The following is a 26,378-nucleotide window of genomic DNA, read 5'->3' as shown; positions in this document are numbered from 1 at the left end:
GCTCCTGTACTGAGGAAAATGACTTCTGCTTCCCCAGTCAAGCTATTGGCATGCTTCATAGTTCTGGTCCAGACACAGGCTAGTGAGTAAGGGGTGGTGACGATTATGCAGGAAGGAGCAGGGAGCCGGGTGGGGGCAGTACCCCATTAACGCATTTTCCTGCCCTAGCCCATGTTTCCCCTGCTTTCACTCGGGACTGTGGTCCCGGGAAGGTCGGGGTCTCACTGCTGGCCGCCCCCAGGATCCCACTCGCTGCAGTATTTCTACACCGCCATGTCCGGCCCGGCCTCAGGGGGGCCGTGGTTCATCGCGGTCGGCTACGTGGACGACACGCAGTTTATGAGAGCAACGAGGAGACTCCGAGGATGGAGCCGAGGACGCCACGGATAGAGCAGGAGGGGACGGAGTATTGGGAGAGGGAGACACTGAAAGCCAGGAACACAGGGAAGAACTTCAAATGGAATCTCAAGACCCTGCGTGGCTACTACAATCAGAGTGACGACGGTGAGTGACCGCGGCCCCGATCACAGAGATGACCCCTCCATTTCCCCTGAGATAGACTTGGGTCATCCTCATCCAAACACCTGCCCAGACCCTCTAACAGGAAGGACCCCACAGAGTTTGGCTCAGGTTTAGGTTGCCCTTTTGTTCTGAAAGGTCGGGTTAAGGATGCAGTGACAGGGGACAGGGTGGCCGCAAGGTGGCGCTAACCACTGTGTCCCCGCCAGAAACTCACACTCTGCAGTGGATTTATGGTTGTGACCTGAGTCCAGATGGGAGCCTGCTCCGCGGGTACTGTCAGGAGGCCTACGATGGCCGGGATTATATCTCCCTGAATGAGGACCTGCGCTCCTGGACCGCAACTGACACGGCCTCTCAGATCTCTAAGCGCAAGTCAGAGGACCCAGAAGAGGCCGACCACCAGAGAGCTTACCTACAGGGCCCCTGCATAGACTGGCTCCAGAGATACCTGCAACTGGGGAAGGCAACCCTGCTGCGCTCAGGTACCTGGAGTCCCATCCTCAATTTTCCTAGGTCGTGTGGGAGAAATGTTTGGGGAATCCTCAGAGAAAGAACCCTGTCCAGCAGGCACCGAGCTGAGGAATAAGGACAGGGAATAAGGACTAATCCTTTTACAGCAGGTCAGCCTTGACGATGGCCCTGGACCCACAGGACCTTTTTCTCTCAGGCCTCCTTCTGTGGTCACCCTCGGTGTCTGTGGAGTCTGACTCCAGCTTTTCTGAGTCTCCTGGCCCTCACTCAGCTCAGGACCAGAATCCCTTCCCCTCCATCAGTCTGCAGAGCCCTGAAGCCTCCTACCCCAAACTGTCACTCACATCTTAGAGCATCCCTAGAGCACATGACCTCAGGGCCTGTGCTCTGGCTGGGGTCTATTAATATCAGGACACCCTAATCCCACCCCAGGTCCCCTGTCCATTCCCAGAATGGTCACATGAACACTGCTGAGTCCCCAGAAGAAAGCAAGATGTCTCATCTTCACAACTCTTTTCCTCAGACCCCCCAAAGGCACATGTGACCCATCATCCTGGACCTAAAGGTGACATCACCCTGAGGTGCTGGGCCCTGGGCTTCTACCCTGCTGACATCACCCTGACCTGGCAGAGGGAGGAGGAGGAACAGACTCAGGACATGGAGCTGGTGGAGACCAGACCTTCTGGGGATGGAACCTTCCAGAAGTGGGCATCTCTGGTGGTGCCTTCTGGGGAGGAGCACAAATACACATGCCATGTGCACCATGAGGGGCTGCCTGAGCCCCTCACCCTGAGATGGGGTAAGGAGGGAGTGGGTGCAGAGCTGGGGTCAGGGAAAGCTGGAGCCTTCTGCAGACCTTGAGCAGGGTCAGGGCTGAGAGCTGGGGTCATGGCCCTGACCTTCCCTTCCTGTACATCCCTTCCCAGAGCCTCCTCAGTCCACGGTCCCCATCGCGGCAGTCATTGCTGGTCTGGTTCTCCTTGGAGCTGTGATCATTGCAGCTGTGGTGGCTGTTGTGAGGAAGAGGAGGAGAAACACAGGTAGGAAAGGGCAGGGTCTGAGTTCTCTCTCAGCCCCTTTTAGAAGTGTGCTCTGTCTCATTAATGGGAAACAAGTTTACACCCATCATTGCCCTTGTCTCTAGCCTAGATCTGCTGTCAGTTCTGAAAACATTCTTGGGTTGCAGTCTTTCCTGGTCACTCACAGTTTTTCTTGTCACAGGTGGAAAAGGAGGGGACTATGCTCATGTTTTAGGTAAGTTTGGGGAGCAGGATTGTCCCTGAGACCCTTGGGATGGAGTTGAGCTTGTGGGGAACCCAGCCAGCTCCATATCCTCCTCCAGCCACAGCCTCTCAGTCTCCTGAATGTGCCTTGTCCTTTCTTCTCCTGCAGGCAGTAACAGTGCCCAGAGCTCTGTCTTGTCTCTGGAGGCTTGAAAAGGTGACACCCTGGGGGCCTGGGATTGGGGCTGGGGTGAGGTAAAGAGGAGAGGACTGGGATCCAGGGATTCTCAGGATTCCGACATTTGAATGAGTCACTGCAGGCCTTTGAGATGTCTTTATATTGACTGCTCATGTCTCTCAGTTCCTAGTTCAGACTGCTGCCTCATGGAGACATGTTCTGACTCAAAAATCAACAAACGTCTGAAGCTGTCTGCTTTCTCCTGTGGGAACAATGTGAAGAACTGGGGAGCCCACCTGGTGAGGCTCTATACCTGGATCCCGTCCCTGTACTGCCCTGTGCTCTCTTCCCAGCCAAATTCCTTGTCCAGCCAGGCAGGAGGGCACATCCCCATTGTCACCTCCCTGCTGCCCTGAGCTGCAGCCCCTGACCTCCCCACTGAAAATAAGAATCTGAATGTGAACTTGATTCTTCATGTGTCCTTGACATGGGAGATTAGCAGATCAACCTAAAGGAGAGAATTCTGAGAGTGTGGTGGAGAAAATAAATGTCAGCATGGAGAACCTTCCAGGAACTGTGTTTGCTGTGCTGAGTGTCAGGGTGGGGGACAGGAGGAATCTGTGGGAGCTGAGTGAGGGTGGGGCTGTGTCAGGTGGTGCTCAGTCATGTGGTGTGCTCACTCCTCAGCTATGTCCTCCTTGGCTCTCTGTCCTTGTCACTTAGTATAACCACACGTGACAGAGTCTGGTCACAGGGACACAGGGCTGCTCTAACAGGTTACCCTGAACTCAGTGCTGGCTGTGGCTCTTCCCCCTTGTCTTATGAGTTTATATCTCGCCTTTTTAGTTAGTATGGAGGACTAGGCCTGTTCTTGTTCCTGTGAGTGGTGTCTGCCTCATTATCCTGTGGGGTCCCTGAGTGACAGCAGTAGGAGGTGTTTTCCATCCCTGTCCCCTCAACTCAAGGCCCAACTAGGCCCCCCCCGCACTCAAGAGCCTGTGGGCTGAGGAGATGAGCTTCAGCCTCCTGAGCTCCTGCCTCCTTCCATGGTTGTTGTCTGGAGGTTCTCCCCTCCCCATCTTTGAGAATCCAACTCCTGTCTGTAGGATCAGCAGAGAGGACTGATCCACAGGTTCTCAACATGGATCTGGTCCTGTGGAACTGCGTTCTGCTGTGCTCCACTTTACCACACCACACACACACACACACACACACGCTCAGAAAACATGCTTGGCAGGTTCACAGCGTTACAGTCTCAAGCTTCTGGCCCTTGAGGACAAACAGTTACATGGTGACTTTGTGTTGAATTCTTCCTCTCACACCAACACTTGCTGAAGACTTTCCAGCATTGACCCCATCTCCTGTGGAAGGTCAAGCTAGATGCAGAAGGCTCAGCTGCAGTCATGAGCTGAGAGGTGCCAGGTTCAAATTCTGTAAGCAAAACTATTTCCACACCCTAACTCCACCCTCCACCCTTTTAACAGAGTTGAATATTAGAACTTTTATCTTGGGGAAGATAGTTTGGGACTTGGCTTTTGTATGAATTTTAACTGTAAAAATACAGATTTTTTTCTTCTGCCTGTGAAAATGGAGATAAAGCTGTGGACATCTCTCATTTTAATTGGCCTGTAGGGACACTGGTGTTTGCATTGAGGTCTCTGCCAGTTAAGTTATTGGGGATGTAAGTGATCAGCAGACACACTGGGAAACCAGAGTCTTGATAATGAGGAGTCCTACCGCGCCAGCACGGTCTGGAACCATGAGTCTCGGCGGGTGTCCAGGTTGAATGAAATCCACAGAGCAGGAGGTTTAGGTGAAACTGCAGCTCTTTTATTGTTCTGCTGGGGCTAGCTTTCATACCATGGCAACAAATGGGGAGGGGGCTGCGAAGGGACTGTCACCTGACCCCAGTAGGGATCAAGGACTGATCACGTGCACCCCACATTCACCTGTCCCCAGTAGGGACTGTCACCTGACCCCAGCAGGGATCAAGGAATAATCACATGCACTCAAACTTCCTCATCCAACTCCAGGAGCAGAGGGAAGTTAAGATTCTTTGCAGATAAGCACCTCAAATGGGGGCAGGGAAATATAACTCGGGGTAGCAATTCCCACAGAGTCCAGTTCTTAAGGCACTTAGTGATGATGGGGGCAGCCATGATAAGCAGAGTATGGACAGGTCACCCAAAGGAAGTTCTTTATTTCCAACCATTATCACCTGACAGAGTAGAACTGGGCCCTCAATAAATTTAATAAGAAGTCTGAGTCTCAGTAGTTGAACCTGAGGCAATACCTGGTTGTAGGAGAAACCACAAACTGAGATTACCTGACCCCACCCAAAAACAGACCATTCAAAGGAAATGCCTGGGATTCCAAGCCTGCCAGAGCACAATTGACCAGGACACCCCCACCTTTACTACTATAAAAATCCATTTCTACTTGAGCTTGGGGCTCTTGGTTATTCCAATATGTTGGACACACGGAGAGACAGAGTTTGTAAACTTGATTAAAATAAAGGCTCTTTTACATATGGAACTCAGTTTCCTTGTTGGTTCGTGCAGGGATGGGGGGAGCGGGGTGGGGTAGGGGGGGTCGGGGTGACCTCGTGGATTTGGGCATAACAAGGAGAGCATCCTCAGCCTCTCTGTGAATTCTGCCCTGTCCTCAGTAAACTTGCAATCATGTTCCCAGACTGTCACAAGACCCTGTGCTGTTAGAGACCGTGAACTTCCTAAATAAACTTTACAAGCTATACCATGATTTTCACACAACTGATACTTTGTTTAAACAACGTTTTACTACAATTTCATCATAAATGTGCGTTGTGATTAAATGAACTACAGGATTTGTAGGCTCTTTTGTCTCCCGTGGGCAGCATCCCTGCTGATGGACTTGAAGTGGCCTCAGAGTTGGCACACAAAGCACCCAGACAGGAAATTCTCAGCACAAAGGAGATTGCCCAAGAGGGACAAGGGAGAGGGGGTTTGCTACCTCTGGGTGGAACAAAAACAGCAGCAGAAGTGGTTTTTAAGCGGGGTGGGGCTGTGTTGGAATGAACTGCTTAAGTCCTGATTGGATGTTTGTCAGTGTAGCCAAATAAGGAATTTTGATTGCTGGACCTTGATGTTTTAAAATTGGACCTTGGTGCTCAACCTGCAGGGCAAACACTTGTATGGATTTAAGAGCTTTTTCAGGATACAAACCTGGGTCCTATCTTAACTCATTTATGAGCCATCTAGGAAGTCAGAATTCTCCCACAATACATGAAAATGTTAGTAACCTAAACTTCAAACACAAAGATAATGAGAAAGTTGTGTTCTTCAACACAGTCCTGATATAAGACAATTGTTTGCTATAGAGAAGTTATGTCAAGTGGAATATACCAGACCAGTATCTCTCAAGTTAGCACTGCAAACTGAATAATTTTACGACAGAGAAGCACTGTGCTATCTCTCACGCTTTCACTCAGCACGCAGGATTACAGAACAATTCTAGCAGTGTTCTGTGTTCATCGTGACATGTTACTCTGAGGTCCAGGAAACAAAGGCTCAGCTCTCCATGATAACGACATAAATTAGACAAGTTGTAGGTAGGCTTTACATCCTCCTTAATTCTGTTGTCAGCTGCTCTTGACATACATCTTCTATACGTTGAACTGACTTTGTTTGGTGCAGCATAAGAGAATTTAATGATTTGGTTTTCAATAAAATAACATTAAATGCAACAATTATATTTCTGTTTTTAAAAAGAGAGCTCATGTGCCGCACCAGCACAGCAACTGTCCTTCTTCTGAGCAAGGGACGTCAGGATTAACACGCAGCACAGCTTCAGGTTCTGCAGACATGCCTTTATTCCACTTTCCTACACAGTATAAATAGCCCTCAGCAGGGGAGGCCAAGACAGCAAAAGCAGGAAGCTCATCACAGTAACTCAATGTCTTAGAGGTAAACATCCTTAGAAACATTGCTAAATATAACAACTTGTTCCCGTTTTTGTTCCTGTTTTCAACCAAGTGCAAGAGTGCAAAACAGATCAAGTGGGGGTGTGAAGGCCTGTCCTCTAGGGACCCAACAGGACCTGGTGTGCGCTCCCCAGTTCTTCACATTGAGCCCCTAGGATCACAGGGAACATCATACACTATTGCTGAGAGTGAACTGAGGGGCTCTGGATGTCACAGGAGAGACCTGAACACATCGTCTGTCACTCCATCCACTCTAGGCAGCTGTCTTCACCCTATAGAACAAGAGTCATGAACAATCACTGTGAAAACAACATCCCAACAACCTACCACTCACTCAGAGGAGATTCTGGAGGTCCCTGAAACTCATTTATGTCCATTCTGCCCCTCCCCAAGTCAGGTCTCAGAGTGTCACCTTTACAATCGGGGAGAGACACTGGGAACTGTGACTCTCTGGGAACTGTTCCTGCCTAGGGTAAAATTATGTATTAATGGAAAGGTAAAAACAGGGACCCCAGAATATTTTGGTGGAGCTATTATGGATTTCCAGGGCTCCCCAAAAAATCCAGCTTCAACCCAAAGGCTTCAGGGACAATCCTGTTCATTCCTCACACTTACTTGGAGCTGGAGCATAGTCCCCTCCTTCTTCACCTGTGAGAAAAAAAGCTGTGAGACCAGGGAAGTCCCCGACCCTAGGAAGTTTCCAGAACTGACAGCAGACCCAATATAGAGACAGGAGCAATGAGGGCTGTGGATGTTTTTCCCAATAATGAGGCAGAACACACTTCCAAATTGGTCAGAGAGAGAACTCAGACTCTGCCCTTTCCTACCTGTGTTTCTCCTCCTCTTCCTCACAACAGCCACCACAGCCACCACAGCTCCAAGGAGAACCAGACCAGCAATGACTGCCATGATGGGAACCGTGGACCCAGGAGGCTCTGAGAAAGGAAGGACAGGGAGGGAAGGTGAGGGTCATGACCCCAGTTCTCAACCCTGACCCTGCTCAGGGTCTGCAGAAGGCTCCAGCTTTTCCCTGACCCCAGCTCTGCACCCACTCCCTCCTTACCCCATCTCAGGGTCAGGGGCTCAGGCAGCCCCTTATGGTCCACATGGCATGTGTATTTGTGCTCCTCTCCAGAAGGCACCACCAGAGATGCCCACTTCTGGAAGGTTCCATCCCCAGAAGGCCTGGTTTCCACCAGCTCCATGTCCTGAGTCTGTTCCTCCTCCTCCCTCTGCCAGGTCAGGGTGATGAAGGCAGGGTAGAAGCCCAGGGCCCAGCACCTCAGGGTGACATCACCTTTAGGTCCAGGATGATGGGTCACATGTGCCTTTGGGGGGTCTGAGGAAAAGAGTTGTTCATGTGACCATTCTGGGAATGGACAGGGAACTCCTCGTGGTGTGATACACGCCCTCGTGGTGTGATACAGATTATTAGAAATGGGTTAATCAAGATGTGAGAGTTAGCCAGTAACTAACTCTATAGAGATAATGGGCCAGGCAGTATTTAAATGAATACAACTTAAGTGTTATTATTTCTGGGGCTAAGCTAGCTGTGCGGGAGCCGGGCAGGATGAAAAGCAGGCCTGCCCGCAGCCCCTCACTACAGAAACTGGTGTGGGATTAGGGTGTCCTGATATTAATAGACCCCAGCTAGAGTTCAGGCCCCGGAGTCATGTGCTCTAGGGATGCTCTAAGATGTGAGTGACAGTTTGGGGTAGGAGGCTTCAGGGCTCAGCAGACTGATGGAGGAGAAGGAGTGAGGCCCTGAGTGAGGGCCAGGAGACTCAGGAAGGCTGGAGTCAGACTCCAGAGACACCGAGTGTGGGGCACAGAAGGAGGCCTGAGAGAAAAAGCTCCTGTGGGTCCAGGGTCATAGTCAAGACTGACCTGCTGTAAAAGAGTTAGTCTCCCAATGGGAAAACCAGCCTGGAGTCTCCCTCTCCTTATTCCTTAGCCCAGTGTCTGCTGGACAGTGTTGTTCCTCTGAGTATGCCCAGAGCCTTTATACCTCAATACTGAGGAAAAGCAAGGATGGGACTCCAGGTACCTGAGCGCAGCAGGGTTGCCTTCCCCAGTTGCAGGTATCTCTGGAGCCAGTCTATGCAGGGGCCCTGCAGGTAAGCTCTCTGGTGGTCGGCCTCGTCCATGTCCTCTGACTTGCGCTTAGAGATCTGAGAGGCCGCGTCAGTTGCGGTCCAGGAGTGCAGGTCTTCGTTCAGGAAGATATAATCCCGGCCATCGTAGGCCTCCTGACAGTACCCACGGAGCAGACGCCCATCTGGACCCATGTCACAGCCATACATCCACTGCAGAGTGTGAGGTTCTGGTGGGGGACACAGTGGTTAGCGCCACCTTGTGGCACCCGTGACCCCTATCTGTGCTTCCACAACCCGACCTTTTAGAATCAAAAATGAAACCGAAACCTGAGCCAATCTCTGCGGGGTCTTTCCTGTTTGAGGGTCTGGGCAGGTGTTTGGATGAAACTTCAACTCAGCGGTGAAGATGACCCTAGCCTCTCTCAGGGGAGATGGAGGGGTCGTGTCTGTGATCGGGGCCGCGGTCACTCACCGTCGTCACTCTGATTGTAGTAGCCACGCAGGGTCTGTAGATTCCATTTGAAGTTCTTCCCTGTGTTCCCGGCTTTCACGGTCTCCCTCTCCCAATACTCCGGCTCCTCCTGTTTCATCCACAGCGACCGCGGCTCCATCCTCGGAGTTTCCGCGTCGCTGTCGTAGCGCACGAACTGCGTGTCGTCCACGTAGCCGACCGCGATGAACCGGGGCTCCCCGAGACCGGGTCGGGACACGGCGGTGTAGAAATACCGCAGGGAGTGCAAGCCTGGGTGAGGTCAGCAGTGAGACACCGACCCTCATCCCAGGACCAGGGTCCCAGGCGAAGGCAGGGGAGACTCGGGCCTGGGCAGTAAGATACGTTTACGGGGTACTGCCCCCACCCGGCTCCCTGCTCCTTCCCGCAGAGTCTCCCCACCCCTTACTCACTAGCCTGTGTCTGGACCAGGACTATGGTGCTTGCTAACAGCTTGAGCCAGTAAGAAGAAGACATGGTCCTCAGTACAGGGGCCTGTGAAGGGTGTAGAAGCGATTCCCGTAAACTGTTCTACTCGGAACCTCTGTGTCACTGATTGGTTTCTCTAGAAACTCGGTGTCCAATGAGAACTGTGAGTGCATGCATCTTTTGTGTCCGGAGAGAGGAGCCCGGTGGGAGTTGAAAGTGGAACTGTGTGTACGGAAAACATTGCCGGACATTGTTCTCTCGTCTTTAATACAGAAAATGCTGTCAAAAATCACTGCATGACCTAGGTCTTTAATCTGACCCACATCCTCTTCACTTTGGGGCAGCCGTGAATGTTCTGGATAGTGTGGGCACCTGGCCCTTACCCAGCCCGGCCAACCCGATACTGCCCACCCGCAGGAACAGTCCCCAAACCTAAAACAAAACTCTGCCACCCACAACCTCCTGAGGAATCTCAAACACTGTGATCAGCCGAGTTCCGGACCTTTGTTGGGGGCATGAGGCGTCTTGACCCCCGACCTGGAAGTCACTCACCGTCCTGACTCTGGTTGTAGAGGTGGAGCAGGTTCTGATGGCAGCTTTGGAAATTGTCAGTGCCCCTGTGGGTCCCCAGTGCTCCTTCTGCACTCTTTACCCTCCATAATTCGGGTTCAAACCACATGAACTTCTGTTGTCCACGTAGCCCACAGTAATGAACAGGGCTGGAGGGGGCAGGACAGCAGGATGTAGTGGTGGCAAAATAGGGAATCAGAGCGCAGTGAGATCCCAACACTCCTCACAGAGACAAACCTGGAAGCAAGTCAGAGCAAGATTGAAACCAGCAACAGTTTAAACTTCCCAATCCAAACCACACCCTTATGCTCTCAGAAACTGAAAGCCATTTCTGAGGACTTGGGACTTTGTCCAGACTCAATAAACCTAGGTTGGTCTCTCTCTTTCTTTTTCTCTTTCTCTCATTGATTTTTATTGAGCTCTACATTTTTCTCTGCTCCCTTCCCTGCCTCTCCCCTCCCTTTCAACCCTTCCCCAAGGTCCCCATGCTCCCAATTTACTAAGGAGATCTTGTCTTTTTCTACTTCCCGTGTAGATTAGATCTACGTAAGTCTCTCTTAGGGTCCTCATTGTTGTCTAGGTTCTATAGGATTGTGATTTGTAGGCTGGTTTTATTTTCTTTATGTTTAAAAACCACCTATGAGTGAGTACATGTGATAATTGTCTTTCTGGATCTGGGTTACCTCACTCAAAATAATGTTTTCTAGCTCCATCCATTTTCCTGCAAAATTCAAGATGTCATTTTTTTCTGCTGTGTAGTACTCCATTGTGTAAATGTACCACATTTTCCTTATCCATTGTTTGTTCGAGGGGCATTTAGGTTGTTTCCAGGTTCTGGCTATGACAAACAAAGCTGCTATGAACATAGTTGAGCACATGTCCTTTAGGCAAGATTGAACATCCTTTGGATATATACCCAAAAGTGGTATTACTGGGTTGTGATCCAGCTGCCCTCACTCCCCCAGACTGGCAGGGGAATTTCCTTGTGGTCTGTAATTGACAAGGATGTTTGTGTTCTTTCTGACTGGTGGGTCGCCACAGAAGGAATAGAGGTATAAAAGGTTGCTTGGCAAAATAAAGGTTGCTGTTCTTCCGCCTGAAAAGACGCCTCCCTGTCTCAATCCCTGCAGTCTTGGCTATTCAGGCTGCACTGGCTGCAGCAAGTGGAGGTCCCTCAGAGATCTGGAAAGTGGGGATATGTGAACAGGGTCGCTCCAACCACCGGCTAAAACGAGGAGCGTATTGGGGAAGGTAAAGTGTTTTTATTTTTCATCCCCAGAGATAACTCTGAAGGACATCCTCCAAAAGATAAGCAAGTATAAAGAGGCGGGAGGGTGAATTGAAAGGCCTCAAAAAGTAATTAGAACTCTTACAACAACAAGGTACGGAAGTAACAAGGAAGACAGCCAAAGATTTTGTACAGGAGGAGGTTTAAATGTTCCAGACTGGGAACAAGTCAAGTCAGATTAAAATGAGTATGTGTTTTTTCATCCCCAGAGATGCTCTGAGGAATGACCTCTGGAAGATTGGCCAGTAGGGAAGTAATAAAAAGGAGGCAGGAAGGTGAATTGAGGCCTCAAAAGATAGAATGTGTAGAGATATATGTTATTGTGTTGATTGTGTTGTCCTTTGTGTTCTGGACTGGAGAAAGACATTTTATTCTGGGAACTGCTAAGAAAGGTATTTTGACTTTAAAATACAGGCCTCAGGATTTGATGCTTTGAAAAAGAGGTTCTGCTTTTGTCTCCACAGAGGATGAGAACCTATGGATTTATTGCAAATTTCTGTGGTTTGAATCACCGAGACCCCTGAAATGTTGATGTAAAATATCCCCCCAAGAATGCAGCACCCCCACTCAACAGGAAGTAGCCAGACAGGTTGAGGACGCCCAAACTCCCTAAAAGATTGTTAAAGTGGGGTCCCTTCAATGGTTCCAGAGCAGGAACAGCAAGCCTGCTTCCCTGAGTTCTGTTCCACTCCATGCAGGAATTTGGATCCAGAGTGAGTGCGGCTGGAGCAGAGCTTTGCCACCACAGCTACTGCTGCCGGACAGACTGTGCAGACGGCTGAGACTGTCAACCAGCTTGCTGAAAAGAGTCAGCAATGCTTTGGACATACTCAGTTGGGCATATTGACCTTGAACCAGCAAGTAGCTCTGGTTCAGGAGCAAGTGGACTATCTTTGGACTTTTCAACAGTTAATCATGTTATGTGTGTTACTCATGGCACTGTATTGCATGCTTCTGCTACTGTTATGGAACTCAACCGTCATATGAGAGGGGTGTGGAATACTGCTTTGTTAATTTTACCACCCAGTTAGTGTATGCTAGATGGTTGCAGCGCTGGTCTGGCTCCTTGGCGCTGTCAGTCCTGTGGATACTTGGTTTAGGGCTATGTGTCTGGGTAGCCACGAACCAGCAATACTTTGGGGGCAGGATGCTACCTAAGACAGGGAATATTCGAGGGCTATTCCCTATGACAGGCAAGGTATTATAAAATAAAATGGGGGCATTGTTTGATCCAGCTGCCCTCACTCCCCCTGACCAGCAGGGAAACTTCCTTGTGGTCTGTAATTGAAAAGGATGGTTGTGTTCTTTCTGGCCGGTGGGTCTCCACAGAAGGAGTAGAGGTATAAAAGGTTACTGGGCAAAATAAAGGTTGCTGTTCTTCCACCTGAAAAGAAGCCTTGTATCTCAATCCCGGCACACACACCCCCCCCCCCACACACACACCAGTCTTGGCTCTACCCAGGCTGCGCTGGCTGCAGCAGGTTACCTCACTCAAAACAGTGTTTTCTAGCTCCATTCATTTGCCTGCAAAATTCAAGATGTCATTATTTTTTTTCTGCTGTGTAGTATTCCATTGTGTAAATGTACCACATTTTCCTTATCCATTCTTCAGTCGAAGGGCATTTAGGTTGTTTCCAGGTTCTGGCTATGATAAACAAAGCTGCTACGAACATAGTTGAGCACATGTCCTTGTGGTATGATTGAGCATCCTTTGGATATATACCCAAAAGTGGTATTACTGGATCTTGAGGAAGATTGTTTCCTAATTTTCTGAGAAATCACCATAGTGATATCTAAAGGGGCTGTACCAGCTTGCATTCCAAACAGCAGTGCAGGAGTGTTCCCTTTTCCCCACAACATCTCCAGCATAAGTTGTCATCAGTGTTTTTGATCTTGGTCATTCTTACAGGTGTAAGATGGAATCTCAGAGTTGTTTTGATTTGATTTCTCTGATGACTAAGGATGTTGAACATTTTTTTAAGTGTCTTTCAGCCATTTTAGATTCTTCTGTTGAGAGTTCTCTGTTTAGGTCTGTACTCTAATTTTTATTGGATTATTTGTTGTTTTGATGACCAATTTCTTGAGTTCTTTGTATATTTCGGAGATCAGACCTCTGTCTGATGTGGGGTTAATGAAGATCTTTTCCATTCTGTAGGCTGTCATTTTGTCTTGTTGAGCATGTTCTTTGCTTTACAGAAGCTTTTCAGTTTCAGGAGGTCCCATTTATTAATTGTTTCTCTCAGTGTCTGTGCTGCTGGGGTTCTATTTAGGAAGTGATCTCCTGTGCCAATGTGTTCAAGTGTACTTCCCACTTTCTCTTCTATGAGGTTCAGTGTGGCTGGCTTTATGTTAAGGTCTTTGATCCATTTGGACTTGAGTTTTGTGCATGGTGATAGATATGGTCTATTTTCATTCTTCTACATGTTGATATCCAGTTTTACCAACACCATTTGTTAAATATGCTTTCTTTTTTTCCATTTGATATTTTTTGCTTCTTTGTCAAAAGCAGGTGTTCGAAGGTATGTGGATTAATATCTACGTCTTCAATCCAGTACTCTTGGTCCTCCTGTCTGATCTTATGCCAATACCAGGCTGTTTTCAGTCCTGTAGCTCTGTAGTAGAGTTTGAAGTCAGGGATTGTGATGCCTCCAGAAGTTCTTTTATTGTCCAGGATTGTTTTGGATATCCTGGGTTTTTTGCTTTTCCATATGAGTACCATTCTTTCAAGTTCTTTGAAAAATAAAGCTAGGTCTCTTTATGTATGACTCAAAAATGCATGAGTTGAAATGTATGTATGTATGTATGTATGACTCAAAAATGGGACAAATAAATGAAGGAATAATTAACTGGGATTGACATACTATTATTCATCATTTTGACAATCCTTGTTGTTGTTTTTATAATTCTTGGTTTATCTCTTAAAAAGTTGTTTGGTATGGCTGCCAAGATACAGGCCTTAGAAAAACTTAATTAAACAAATCACAGAGATATTCAAATCCAAACAGAGGAATGTAATTTCAGCATTGCATTGTAAGTTTAGAGAGAAACAGCCTAAGATTTTCAAACAACCCACCTTAATATATCCAGTACCCTGTGTTTTTACAATGATCTTCATTCCAAAGCCTAAGTTTGTGTGAAGTCAGAACATTGCTTCAATGCAGCTGTCACCCTTTGCTGCAGGTGCCTGAATGAAATCGGCAGTGAATGCTGCCCACATTCCATGTGGCACTGTATAGACACTCCTATGGTACGGAATAATTAATAAATCAGGCACATTAACAACTGGCCTTGGAGAGAAGGCTCAGCAGTTAAGAGCACTGGCTGCTCTTCCAGAGGACTGGAGTTCAATTCCCAGTCCACACAGCAGTTCACATCTGCCTGTAACCCCAGTTCACATCTGTCTGTAACCCCAGTTCCAGGGGACCCAACACCCTCACACCAGTGCACATAGAAATAAATAAATTATTTAAAAATGAAGTGAACAGTTTCACAAAGCAGGCAATACCCCTCCTCCCAAACCGGCCGCCCTGCACTCACACTGTTACTAAGGAGCGAGGACTCAGGAGCTGATGAGAGGAGGAGGTGGGCAGGGCCTGGTGTGGGCAGTGGATCTGAAATCTCACTTGGCCCCTGAGTACCTCTGTAGTGATATTTTATTTGTGTTTTATAAAATAAAGCTTTTGTGAAGATCAGAATTCAAAACTAGCCATACTACTAAGCCATACAGGCCAGGCAGTGGTGGAAGACACTGTTAATCCCAGCAACCACACTAGTTAGCCATAGTGGCCAGGTGGTGCTGATAGAGGCCTTTAATCCCAGCACTAGAGAGGAATATAAAATGGGAGGAGACAGGAGCTCAGGGTCTCAGCCTGCAGTCATGCTGAGAACAGGGTCACCCAGCCTTGGTAGAGGTAAGAACTCTGGTGATGGTTGCTTTGCTTTTCTGATCTTTATCTTGAACACTGATATCTGTCTCTGGGTTTCCATTATTCATCTACATCTGGTGAGAAACTTTTTGGGTACGAATTCACACACACACACACAAAAAAAAGTCATTTGCCTGTGGCTTTGCCACCACCAACAGAGACCAGAGCTACATGCAGCCAGAGTCACTGCCCTACCGGCTTGGTGTTCCTTTCTTCTCACCTGGTGGGCTTTTCCTGAACTCCCTTCTTGGACTGCCACCAAACTGGGCAGCTGCCTTGAAATTCGGTCAGACTTTTACTGTTCTATGCAGTAGCAAGAAGACTCACCTCTCCATCATTATCAGTGACAGATTTAGTGAGAAATTTGGGGATTCTGTTTTGTTTTTTGTTTGGTGTTTTGAGACAAGGCTCCTCTGTAGCTTTGGAGCCAGTCCTGGAACTAAGTCTTATAGACCAGGCTGGCCTCTAATTCACAGAGATCCGCATGTCTCTGCCTCCTGAGTGCTGGGATTAAAGGTGTGCGCCACCACCAACTGCCAGGTTTAAAATTGGGAATTCCTAAGGGACGAATTAGTTAAAACGGAGAGTTTTTTCCCATGTTAGAAAATGGGGAACACAATTACAATAAAGCTAGGTCTCTGCATGATTATGTAATGCATGACTTAAAAATGGAACAAATAAATGGAGGGATAATTAACTGGGATTGATGTACCATTATTCATCATTTTGATAATCCTTTTGATGTTTTGATAATTCTTGGTTTATCTCTTAAAAAGTTGTTTGATTTGACTGCCAAGATACAGACCTTAGAAAAACTTAATAAAACAGACCACAGAGATATTCAGATTAACCCAGAGGAATTTAATGGAGAACCAATTTCAGTATTGCATTCTATGGTTAGAGAAGAACAGACTCAGGTTTTCAAACAACCAACCTTAATAAATCCAGTAACCTTACAGGAATTGCGAAGTGATAGAGGCTCTGTAAGAACTGACTGGACACCTGTGCCAATGTCAGATTGAAGGAGATTCAACAAAGCAGTGGTTTCCTATGGCATGTGTTCACCTTTTGTGAAGCAGCTGTTAAACTTGTGATCAGTTTGTAATAGAATTATCTCTAAAGACTGGACAAACTTGGTTAAAGCTGTTTTAGAGCCTGGTCCACAATCACAGAGGAGAACCCGGTTCAGAGAAGAGGCTAAGGTTACTGAACAACAGAGTAAAGCTAGAGGTATGGTTTGGAAATCTCCCAAGACCCACTTCCTGGAGAAGGAGGCTGTGCTGCTATAGAAAGGCAATCTTTCTAGGATGACCATGCTCTGGCTTTGTGCCGCGCAGCAGCTTTGAATGCTTGGGACAGAACTGGAGAAGTAAGAAAGAAAACTGAGTTCTCACCAGAACTCCAATCTGAGGCCGTGGTCCTGGTGGCTCACAGAAGGCATGTGTGGTTTCTAGAGCTGGGCACAGGCTGGGCAGGTGAATGGGAGGGGGCCAGCATGGCAGGTCCCACTACTGGATCTTAAACCTGCAGGCCTCAGATTGGGGCCCTGGAGCAAACCCCCTGCTTTAGTCATCCACCAAGAAATCATGGCGGAATGAAGAACTGTGCTCCCTGGGCTCTGGGGGAACCTGGGATCCACAGCACACAGCACACAGCAGCAGCAGGTGGCACAGTTGGCTCTGAGTTTGAGAGCCCATGGGAGCTGAGATGTCCTTGGTGCCTCCACACTACATCAGCCAAAGGCCATGAACGGCCACACTGTGCAGTGCAGGCTGCAGGGTGCTGAGTCTCCCCAGGGCATCCAGCTGCAGGAGCCCAGGAGACTCTGATGCCTGGGGCTGTCCCAGAGGACAAGGAGGCAGCAGCTGAGGTCAAGGCTGACAGCAGGGAGGACTTCACCCCTTGTCATCCTGGCTGCCCTCTGGGTGCCTTTCCCCTTCCAACTCCCAGCTCTCAGTGGCCCCAGTTGCCCAGGAGAGCCCATGACTGCTCTGGATGCTGTGGCCCATGCTGCTGCCCTGAGCTGGCTCTGGGCCCTGGAATCCAAAGAGAGGCTCCTGTGTGAGAGGCGGCCTGTTGGTGTGAGCAGTGACTTCATGCTCAGCAGCTCTGCAGATGGTAAAGCAGGTGCTGCAGCGGGAGGAAGGTTGCTGGCCGTCCCCACCTCTGAGGACAGTCAGGGAGAGGAGAGGACAGTGCCCCAGAAGTCAGGAGTTGGTCACCTCAGCCCCGACCAGGACATGGTCTTTCTGTGTTCTGCCTGTGCTCCAACCCTGCTGCTCCCGCAGCTCCCGGCATGCAACACTGCCTGAGTGAAATGCTCACTCCCTGGAGTTCTGTGAATTCTGTCCTTAGTTTTTCAGAGCAGTAGCCTGGGGCTCCAGAGGTCTTGAGTTTGTACAGTAACCTCTGCAGTGGACAAGACACCAGCCATTAGAGAGTTGACTCCAGTGTGGGTGTGGGTTCTAAGGGGGATCCCAGGCTGGCCTCAGACATCTCTGTGTTGATGGGGACTATAGGGGTGCCTGACAGTGACAGAGTCTTCTGGGTGTATTAGAGCAACAACCAAACCCATCCTGGGAAAGGCAGAATAAAATTGAGCAGCTGTTGAAACCATGATATGAGCCCTGCTGGGGAGCTCAGAGGAAAGAAACAGCCAGGCTCACAGAGTCATAGACCACAGGAAGCAAAGAGGTGAGAAAGGGAAGCCAGCAAGGATGTGTGTGTGTGTGTGTGTGTGTGTGTGTGTGTGAGTGTGTGTGTGTGTATGTGTGTGTATATGTGTGTGTGTGTGCGTGCATAAAAAGCATAAGAAGACTAAGATCTGTATGGATGGACAGCTCTAAATGTTAAAAGACCTGAGGAAATGAACAGCACAGCAGGAAGGGGAGTTGGTTGCTCCAGGCACGTTAGATCAGGACTTATGAGCTCAGTGGTGAAAACATCTTCTCACATCTCAGCAGACAGGCAGGCATTAGATCCACACAGGAAGAAGGTTCCTAAGGAGTTAGGGGACAGGGCAGGAAGTCACACTGACAAGGGAGGAAGCTGCGGCATGAAGGAAATATCAGGAATCCAAGAATCTGGTGCCCTGGAGCAGGACTGTTATTCCCAGTGCAGATGGAGCCCTTGAGGAATCTATTAGGAAACACTGCTGGTGACTGGGAGAAGGCTGTGCGGAGCTTGTTGAGAGGAGGTGCAGTCTTGTCCAGGAGACAGGAGAGGAGGGAAGAGGAGGTGTTCTCATCGATTAAACTAACACTTTTTATTAATGTGTTTTCAGACATGATAAGGACACTTGCCTGAGGCACTGTATGTGGGCTTGGAATTAGAGTGTCAGAGAGAGAGAGAGAGAGAGAGAGAGAGAGAGAGAGAGAGAGAGAGAGAGAGAGAGAGAGAGAGGAAGACAGAAGGATACCAGAAGAGAGCACCAGATGCAGGGACTCAGAACCTCTGAAAGAGCAGGGTTCTATTAACCTCCTAGACATCACTCCAGCCCAAGTTACAGCAATTATAAAGCTACACACACATAAAACGCTAGATCCAGATCGTTAAAAATGTTTAAAACAGACCCAATGAACAGGTCACTCACTGTTGATTTTGTATCATTTGTTTGAAATGAACTGATTCTCCTGTGAGTAAGCATTTATATTTTCTTCAATTTTTTTGCTTGTTTTTTGATTTTATTTTTCCAGACAGGGTTTCTCTGTGTAACCCTGACAGTCCTGAATCAGACTGGCCTCGATCTCAGTGATTTGCCTGCCTCGGTTTTGGGAATGCTGGGTTTACCTGTGTTCACCAGCTCTGCCCAACAAATTCTTCACTGTTAAAGGAAACTTCTTGGCTGCACTGAGATGTGCTACATGGAAAGCTTCATCACACAAAGGCTTTGCCTGCTGATGCCAATATTACCAAAGTTACTGTGATCCTCATCAATTTCCTAGCTGCACACACTAGTGGAATCTGCCTATGAGTTTGAGTTACCCTCAAAGGCAGCACCAGGATTCCCAGAGCCAGGGAGGTAGAGGCAGTGGAGCAGAGCAGAACACAGTACTAATGAGACCGGATCTAAGATGAGACCCTGTGGATCAGTCCTTTCTGCTGATCCTACACACAAGGGTAAGGTTCTGAAAAATTGGGAGAGGGGGAGAAACTCCAGACAACAGCTCCTGAAGGGGGCAGGAGCTCAGGAGGCTGAAGACCACCTCCTGAGAGCAGGGGCCAGGCTGGGACAAGGACAGGAAAAACAGGTCCTACTGTGGTCACACTCAAAGGAGAAAGAGACAGGCAGCACTCACACGAATGATCCCAGGGAGGCTCCTCCACACAAGCTAATATAGAAGAAGTAAACAGGATGGGGAAAAGGCTGGAGATAGGACTGAGCCCAGGCAGGCCTCACACTGCAGCCCTGGCTGCTCTCATCCTGGACACAGGAGAGGCTGGGGACACCACTGTATTCCTGTGATCAGAGTGTCTCAGCATGTTCTTATACTAAGTGACACAGAAGAAACAGGGAGGACTTAGCTAAAGAGTGAGCACGAAGCCCAAATGGACAGAGCTCTCTACCCAGCACAGACCCATCCTCACTCAGCTCCCACAGACTCCTCCTGTGCCCATCTTGACATGAAGCACAAAAAACACAGATTCTGGAAGGTTCTCCTTGCTGCCATTTAATTTCTACATCACACTTGCAGAATTCTCTCCTTTAATTTGACTGCCAGTCTCAGTTAAGGACATGAACCATCAAGTTCACATTTGATTTTTATGTTCAGTGGGGAACACGAGGGCTGGAACTCAGGGCAGCAGGAGGTGACAGAAATAGAGATGTCCCCTCCTGCCTGTGGTGGGCCAGGATGGTTGGCTGAGGAAGGGAACAAGGAAAGGGCAGGGGCAGGGTCCTGCTGGACAGGGCTGGGATTGGCCCCCAGCTTTTCTCATTGTGTGCACAGGAAAAGCAGAAACCCTCAGACATTGCTGTCCACAGAGAATTTGTTTGTCCTTAAGTCAGAACTGGTTTCTCAGGCCCACGAGGCAGCTGTTCCAAGATAAAGAAAAAGAGTCATGAAAGTCATTATAAGGACCTCCCAAAGGCCACCACTCAGAGAAGTCTAAGTCTGAGAGGCCCTGAGACCCAGTCCTCTCCTCCTTGCCTCAGCCCCGACCCCAGGCCCCAAGGTGTCACCTTTTCAAGCCTCCAGAGACAAGACAGAGCTCTGAACACTGTCCCTGCCTGCAGTAGAAATAAACAGACACAGTCGGGAGATTGACAGGTGGGGCTGGAGGAGAAACCATCAGCTCAGCCTCCACTCCAGTTCCTCAGGGAGGATTCTTCCCTGACACACTGACCTGCAGCAGGAGCAAAGTTGCCTCCTTTTCCCCCTGTGAGAGGAAAAGCTGTGAGAGACCAGGGAAGGCCTGGTCCCCAGAGAGTTTTCAGAATTCTGACTGCAGACCAGGGAAGGGTCAGCAGGCAGGAGAAGGAGGTGTGCAGGGAGAGAGCCAATGCCAGGCTGGAGGTCTGTGCTCAGCAGGGACCTTCCCCTCTGACCTCTGAGGATCAGGTCCCCATCACCTCCAGCACCAGGGTTATGAACATTTCCCTACAGTAAGGTGACTGTCAGCATACACACCCAGAGATGGGCATGGGTGGTGTGTGTGTGTGTGTGTGTGTGTTGTGTGAGTGTGTGTGTGTGTGTGTTGTGTGTGTGTGTGTGTGTTGTGTGAGTGTGCACCCTTCTTGAATGTGCTGAATGCAAAAACAGAAAATAAACAAATGCAGACCCTGTGTTACTCCTCATCCACATCATCACACCAATGATAAAACCTAAGACCACAGCTCCAAGGACAGCACCAACAATAGTCATGATGGTGATGGTGGACTGGGGAGGATCTAGGAGGGAAGGCAAGAGAAGGTGAGGGTCAGGGCTGAAGCTATGATGCCTCACCCTGCTGAGTGTCTGTAGAAGGCTCCAGCTTTCCCTGACCCAAGCTCTGCACCCACTCCCTCCTTACCCCATCTCATGGTGAGGGGCTCAGGCAGCCCCTCATGGTGAACATGGCATGTGTATTTGTGCTCCTCCCCAGAAGGCACCACCAGAGATGCCCACTTCTGGAAGGTTCCATCCTCTGCAGGCCTGGTCTCCACCAGCTCCATGTCCTGAGTCTGTTCCTCCTCCTCCCTCTGCCAGGTCAGGGTGATGTCAGCAGGGTAGAATCCCAGGATCCAGCACCTCAGGGTGATATCACCTTTATATCCAGGATGGTGGGTTACATGTGTCTCTGGAAGATCTGAGGAGGAAAGTTGGAAATGTCAGGTGTTTTGCATTCCTCCTGGAGACAGCAGAGGGTCCATGAGACCTTCCTAGGAAGGGTCAGAAATTGGGTGAAGGAGGGGTGAAAATCAACTGTAACTTAGACACAGGGTTCTGGATAATCTCATCTCAAGGAACTTTTATATGTAGGTGAAAGAGCCCAGTGTTGTAGAAATTATTTTAAGGGTTTTTGTTTATGCCCTGGGTCATTTGCTTAATGACACAAGGATGAGTCTGATTAAATACAATTCACCTGTATTCACCAGAGGCTGGGTCGGCTACCAGCTGACAGGAAGTTGTGAGGAGGTGCCAGGTGGAGAAGGGGTTGTAAGGAGGGGCCAGAAGCAGCAGGAGGGCTTCTGGGAGGTGAGAGGTGAGCTAGGTGAGCTGCTTGCTATTCAGCCTCCCTGGGAAGAGGATTCTACCTCAGCCTTTGAATCCTGAGTTCTTTAGTGGAGCAGAGATCTAGATAAGTTCTCTTAGTAGCTTTGAAAGAGTCGGTGCCTGAGGGAACAGAATTTCCTCAGGCTGCGGCTCTTGTGGCCCAGCTGCTGCTTGTAGAGGCAGAGTTGCCGTTGTTGACTATGGCGGTTTCAAAGGCAGCAACCATTAAACCAGAGGACGGTGGCCCAGGGTCATAGAACTCTGGGTTTAACATCAGGAAAAATGGCCTTCTGCTCCTGACCGGGTGGAGCTGAGGGATTCAGCCTCACTGATGACTCAAGAGACCCTGTGTGTGAGCTGAGAACTGGGCGTGTGGCATGCTGTGGCCCTCAGGACTGCAGACTGAAGGTCAACTGCCTTGGTCATTTCAGGACCTTCTCCCCTTCCCTCTGGAGACACACTCTGAATTGTCCTGAGAGAAGGGTGAGCCCTGGGAGAGTCAGTCTAAGCTAAAGGTAAGGAGGTCAAAAAGAACTTTCCACCTCCCACATGGGAGAGACAGGGGACAGATGGATATGATGTCAGGAGAGACAGCCTGAGTTTCCTCTAAAGCCAGGAGGAGACAAGGGAGTGCAGTCTCCACCATCCTATCTAATATAGTGATGATTTATATAAGCTACCAGAGATAGACAGAAAATACACATAAACGGAATGAAAACAGAAAAGGAAGAAGTAACACTACTTCTATTTCCAGACAACACGATTCTTTACTTAGAAGATCCTGTTGAGTCCATAGGAAAACTCTGAGACCTAATAAACACCTGTGGTTTCCAGATACAACATCAATATTTAAAAAGTAGTCTTCATTTGTGCCAGCAGTGTATCTTAGGAAATGTACGACAATCAACGTGATTCCACCAGAATCAAGTGTCTAGAGATACATGTAACCAAAGAAAGAAAGAAGTCTGCAATGAAAACACCACGACACTGACACAGGAAATCACAGTAGAGGGTGTTAGAGGATGGGGAGACAATCCATGCTCCTGAACTGGCAGAGTTAATATTGTAAAAAGCCCATACTATCAAACTTAATGTTCAGATTTAATGCAATACTATGAAGACTCTGACATATTCCGTCGTTTGAGGAAGAACGACAAGAACTTACATGCAATGACAAAACCATGAGCTGCCAAACACCCTGCAGCTGCTCCACTCCCAACCTCACATTTTACTGCAAAGCTGCAGTGACAGAGACAGCCTGGAACTGACATAAACTAGACAGGAAAATCGAGGGCCTGGAATTGAGACCCTGGAAATAAAATGACAAAGCTTTGCACACTCAGTTCTCCATGAAAAATGCAAAGCACACAGTGAAGAGAGCCCATTCTACACACGATGCTGCAACATCGTTTTCCTACCCGAGAAGATGAATTCAGATGCTCACCTTTTTCCTTGTTCAAAAGTCAACTTGGAAATGTTAAAACCTGAAAAACCCAAAGTTCAAGAAGAAAACAGGGATTTTCTTCCAGATATTGGATTGGGCAAAAACTTAAAAATAAGACAGTGAAAATGAAGCGACGCATCAACATGAAAATAAATTCTCTCCACAGCATAGGACACAACCAGCAGAGAGACCAGAAGAAGGAGACCTGTACCAGCTGGACTGCAGGCAGGGACTAGAGTCTCAATTTAGGAAGAACTGCAGAAACTAAATAGCAAGGAACCAACCTTGCAATCAACTAATGGGTGAAGAAACTGAACAGATAGTTGTCTTAATAAAAGAAAAACACACAAGTGGCCACTAGCTATGGTTAGTGTGCAGTATCTCTACCCTTCATGAAATGCAGATTAAACTTCTTTGAGGGGCTGGAGAGTTGGCTCAGAGGTGAAGGCACTTGATGCTCTGCAGAGGACTTGGGCTAGATGCACTGTGTGTAACTCCAGCCCCAGGGACCTGACACCCTCTTCTGAGTCCAGACACCAGGCACACACGTGGTGCACATGCACACATGCAGACCAAACCCTCAGCCACATGAAAGAGTGAAATAAAAATGATAAAACTGCTTGGAGACAGGACTTCACCCCAGTCAGAAAGGCTGTCATCAGCAAATCTGACAGCAAATGTTGGAGAGGAAGTGGAGGGAGGGGAGTCCTTGCTCGTGTGTGTGTGTGTGTGTGTGTGTGTGTGTGTGTGTGTGTTTGTAAATTAATACCGTCATTTTGGACATTACTCAAAAAATTCAAATAGAACTACCATACGACTCAGCTATTTTACTCCTGGGCAGATATTTACATCCCACGTTTATTACTGCTTTATTGATGAGAGCAAAGAATTGGATTTAACCCAGGTGTCCATTAACAGATGAATAGATAATGGAAATATGGTATACAGATACGATGGAATACTGTTCGGCTCTAACCAGTGTAATTGCAAAATATTCAGGAAAATGGATGGACTTAGCATGCATATTATTAATCGAGGTCGCACAATCTTATAAAAAAACTGTGTTGGTTTTCCCCATATGTGGGATATAGCCACCAATAGACGGTTATGTGTAGACAAGTGCACACCGGTGTACAGTATAGCATGAACGCGTAAATATCAGAGATACGGCAGGACTGAATGCAGGCAATGGACTTGAGTTATGAGGCAGGATACAAAGTTAATTGTTTTCTAGTTATAAATCTGTCATGGATTTCTCCTTCTTTTCTCTTTTCTTTCTTTTTTGCATATAGGTGCTGGATAAGTGCATGAATTATATTTGATAACGAATGTGTAAAATCCAAAGAGAATCTCTACAAGTTCATAAGGACTATTGTAACTGTATAGAAATTTACTGAGCTGTATAGCCTTTGTTCTGGTTAATTTCAGTGTGTGATTTTTTTTGTAATAACCTTTTTTTAAAAAAAATTAAAAACAAGAAGAGATAGGGGCATGACACCAGCTAAGGGTTTCCTCTTCCTCAGGACTGAGCCCAGACCGAGGGCAGAGGGAGGAGTTGCCCGTGGCCCCTGGACCTGTGCGCAGCAGAGCGTCCTTTCCGTTCTCCAGGTGTCTGCACAGAGACTTTCCACACTGGGCTCTCCTGGTAGATCCAGTCTCTCTCTACAAAACCATCCTGCTCCGGCTTGTGCCGCCGTCCCTGTTGTCAGGTCCTTGTTCACGGCGACGTAATCGCGGCCTTCTTAGGCTAACTGATAATACGGGAGGAGGAGACAGCCCTCCAACCCCACCTCGTCCAACTCCACCTCACCGCTCTACACTGGCTGGGGCTGGCGGTAGTGAGAACCTGCAGGGACTCGCGGTCAGCCCCGCCCACCTGCCTCGCCCCTGTCACCTGCACTCCGACGACTTCTCTAAACTGAAAGTGAAAGTGGGTCCAGGTCATCGCCTGTCCAGCATCTCTGCGGGTCCGAAATCTCCAGGAAGAATCTGGCACATGGGATCAATTTTAAACTGATCCGTGATGGGTCGCATCCTCCAACCGCAATCACTCTCCACCCTCCCCCTGGTTGTAGTAGCAGAACAGGTTCCCCAGGTTCACTCAGAAAATCTCCTAGCTGGTCTTTGCGATCAGTCCCTTCCTCTCCCAAAACTAAGGCCGCTCTACCCACGACGCCCGCGCCTCCATCCTCGGAGTCTCCGTGTCGCTGTCGAAGCGCACGAACTGCGTGTCGTCCTCGTAGCCGACTTCCATAAACGGGGCTTCCTCGAGGCCGGGCCGGGACACGGTGGTGTAGAAATACCGCATAGAGGGCTAGCGTGGGGGCGGCGCGCCCTGAGACCCCGACCCTGCTCCCGGGACCCCAGAGTGCGGGGTTCGGGACGCGAGTGGAGAAGGGGCAGAAGGGTCCGGCTGGGCCACGCGGGGACTCGGCTTCTCCGGTGCCGCCCCCGCCCTCCCCACAGAGCCTGTTTCCCTCCCGACTCCCCGCACTTAACCACCGAGGCCAGTGCTGCCACCAGCCCCAGGAGAGCGCAGGGCTTGGAAGTCCAAGTGCTCAGGCCTAGATAGAATCAAAGCAGAGACACACAAAGTCAGACAGACTTTGTAACTTGCAATCATAGCAATTTTTATTATGTTATCCAGGAACCCACACCCAGTGGAGTTCCTGGAGTGTGAGGTGAAATTACTGTAGTTGTGGGGAGGAACCTGGCAGCAAGAAAGAGCAACATTGAAACCACTTGTCTACATTTCCCAGCTCAAAGTCCACCTTCAGTCCTCAGAACATAAAAGCCACTTCTGAGGACTTGGGATTTGTCGTGACTCCATCCTCTGCACGGAGGTCTGTGTGGAACATCCCCTTCTTGATCCCTGGCCCAGAATTCTCCTGATGGTATTCCAAGGGGAAACCACTGGATAACTACAGCTGTTTGCTCTTTCCCACCCCACCCCCAAATCCCCATGAAGTCTGAGCTGGTCAGGAACACAGTGCAGAGATGGTTTCTCTATAAAGCAGGGACGCTGACCTGCAAGCACCACACAGACTCCCACAGAGCCCAGGCTCCTGTGTTTGCCTGCAGTGGG

At 48.8% G+C, this 26,378-nt stretch overlaps 2 protein-coding genes and 1 long non-coding RNA gene across 6 annotated transcripts; 1 reads left to right on the top strand and 2 right to left on the bottom strand.

Moving 5' to 3' along the window:
• Positions 1-3: 3 nt before the first annotated feature.
• On the top strand, positions 4-2,962 carry LOC148119241 (H-2 class I histocompatibility antigen, D-37 alpha chain-like). The gene is made up of 8 exons (XM_087898610.1): positions 4-82; positions 169-504; positions 729-1,004; positions 1,517-1,792; positions 1,920-2,033; positions 2,215-2,247; positions 2,386-2,433; positions 2,578-2,962. The coding sequence occupies exons 1-7, from the start codon at positions 19-21 to the stop codon at positions 2,427-2,429; spliced, it is 1,143 nt and encodes a 380-aa protein (XP_087754736.1). The 5' UTR covers positions 4-18; the 3' UTR covers positions 2,430-2,433; positions 2,578-2,962.
• Positions 2,963-6,220: 3,258 nt separating this feature from the next.
• On the bottom strand, positions 6,221-10,205 carry LOC148119240 (H-2 class I histocompatibility antigen, D-37 alpha chain-like). 3 transcript variants are annotated; one of them, XM_087898608.1, is made up of 8 exons: positions 9,923-10,204; positions 9,355-9,436; positions 8,924-9,193; positions 8,403-8,678; positions 7,419-7,694; positions 7,183-7,290; positions 6,971-7,003; positions 6,221-6,627 (listed from the first exon to the last, which is right to left on the bottom strand). In XM_087898608.1, exons 2-8 carry the CDS (start codon positions 9,416-9,418, stop codon positions 6,623-6,625), a joined length of 1,032 nt encoding a protein of 343 aa, XP_087754734.1. In that variant the 5' UTR covers positions 9,419-9,436; positions 9,923-10,204; the 3' UTR covers positions 6,221-6,622. The 3 variants fall into 3 exon arrangements, with proteins under 3 accessions (XP_087754734.1, XP_087754735.1, XP_087754733.1); XM_087898609.1 differs by having other exon boundaries at positions 9,355-9,592; positions 9,923-10,060; XM_087898607.1 differs by lacking the exon at positions 9,355-9,436 and having other exon boundaries at positions 9,923-10,205.
• Positions 10,206-19,798: 9,593 nt separating this feature from the next.
• LOC148119239 (uncharacterized) lies at positions 19,799-24,844 on the bottom strand. Of its 2 annotated transcripts, XR_015735527.1 has the most exons (4): positions 22,592-24,844; positions 21,167-21,442; positions 20,337-20,384; positions 19,799-20,189 (listed from the first exon to the last, which is right to left on the bottom strand). It is a non-coding gene; the product is annotated as an uncharacterized LOC148119239 (long non-coding RNA). The 2 variants fall into 2 exon arrangements; XR_015735526.1 differs by having other exon boundaries at positions 19,799-20,384; positions 22,592-24,843.
• Positions 24,845-26,378: the final 1,534 nt, after the last annotated feature.

The sequence above is a fragment of the Myodes glareolus genome, chromosome 18 (genome assembly GCF_982192425.1).
Source record: "Myodes glareolus chromosome 18, mMyoGla1.1, whole genome shotgun sequence".
Lineage (NCBI taxonomy): Eukaryota > Metazoa > Chordata > Mammalia > Rodentia > Cricetidae > Myodes > Myodes glareolus.
Note: the sequence above shows the minus strand (reverse complement) of the source record. Positions and strands in the feature narration are given on the sequence as shown.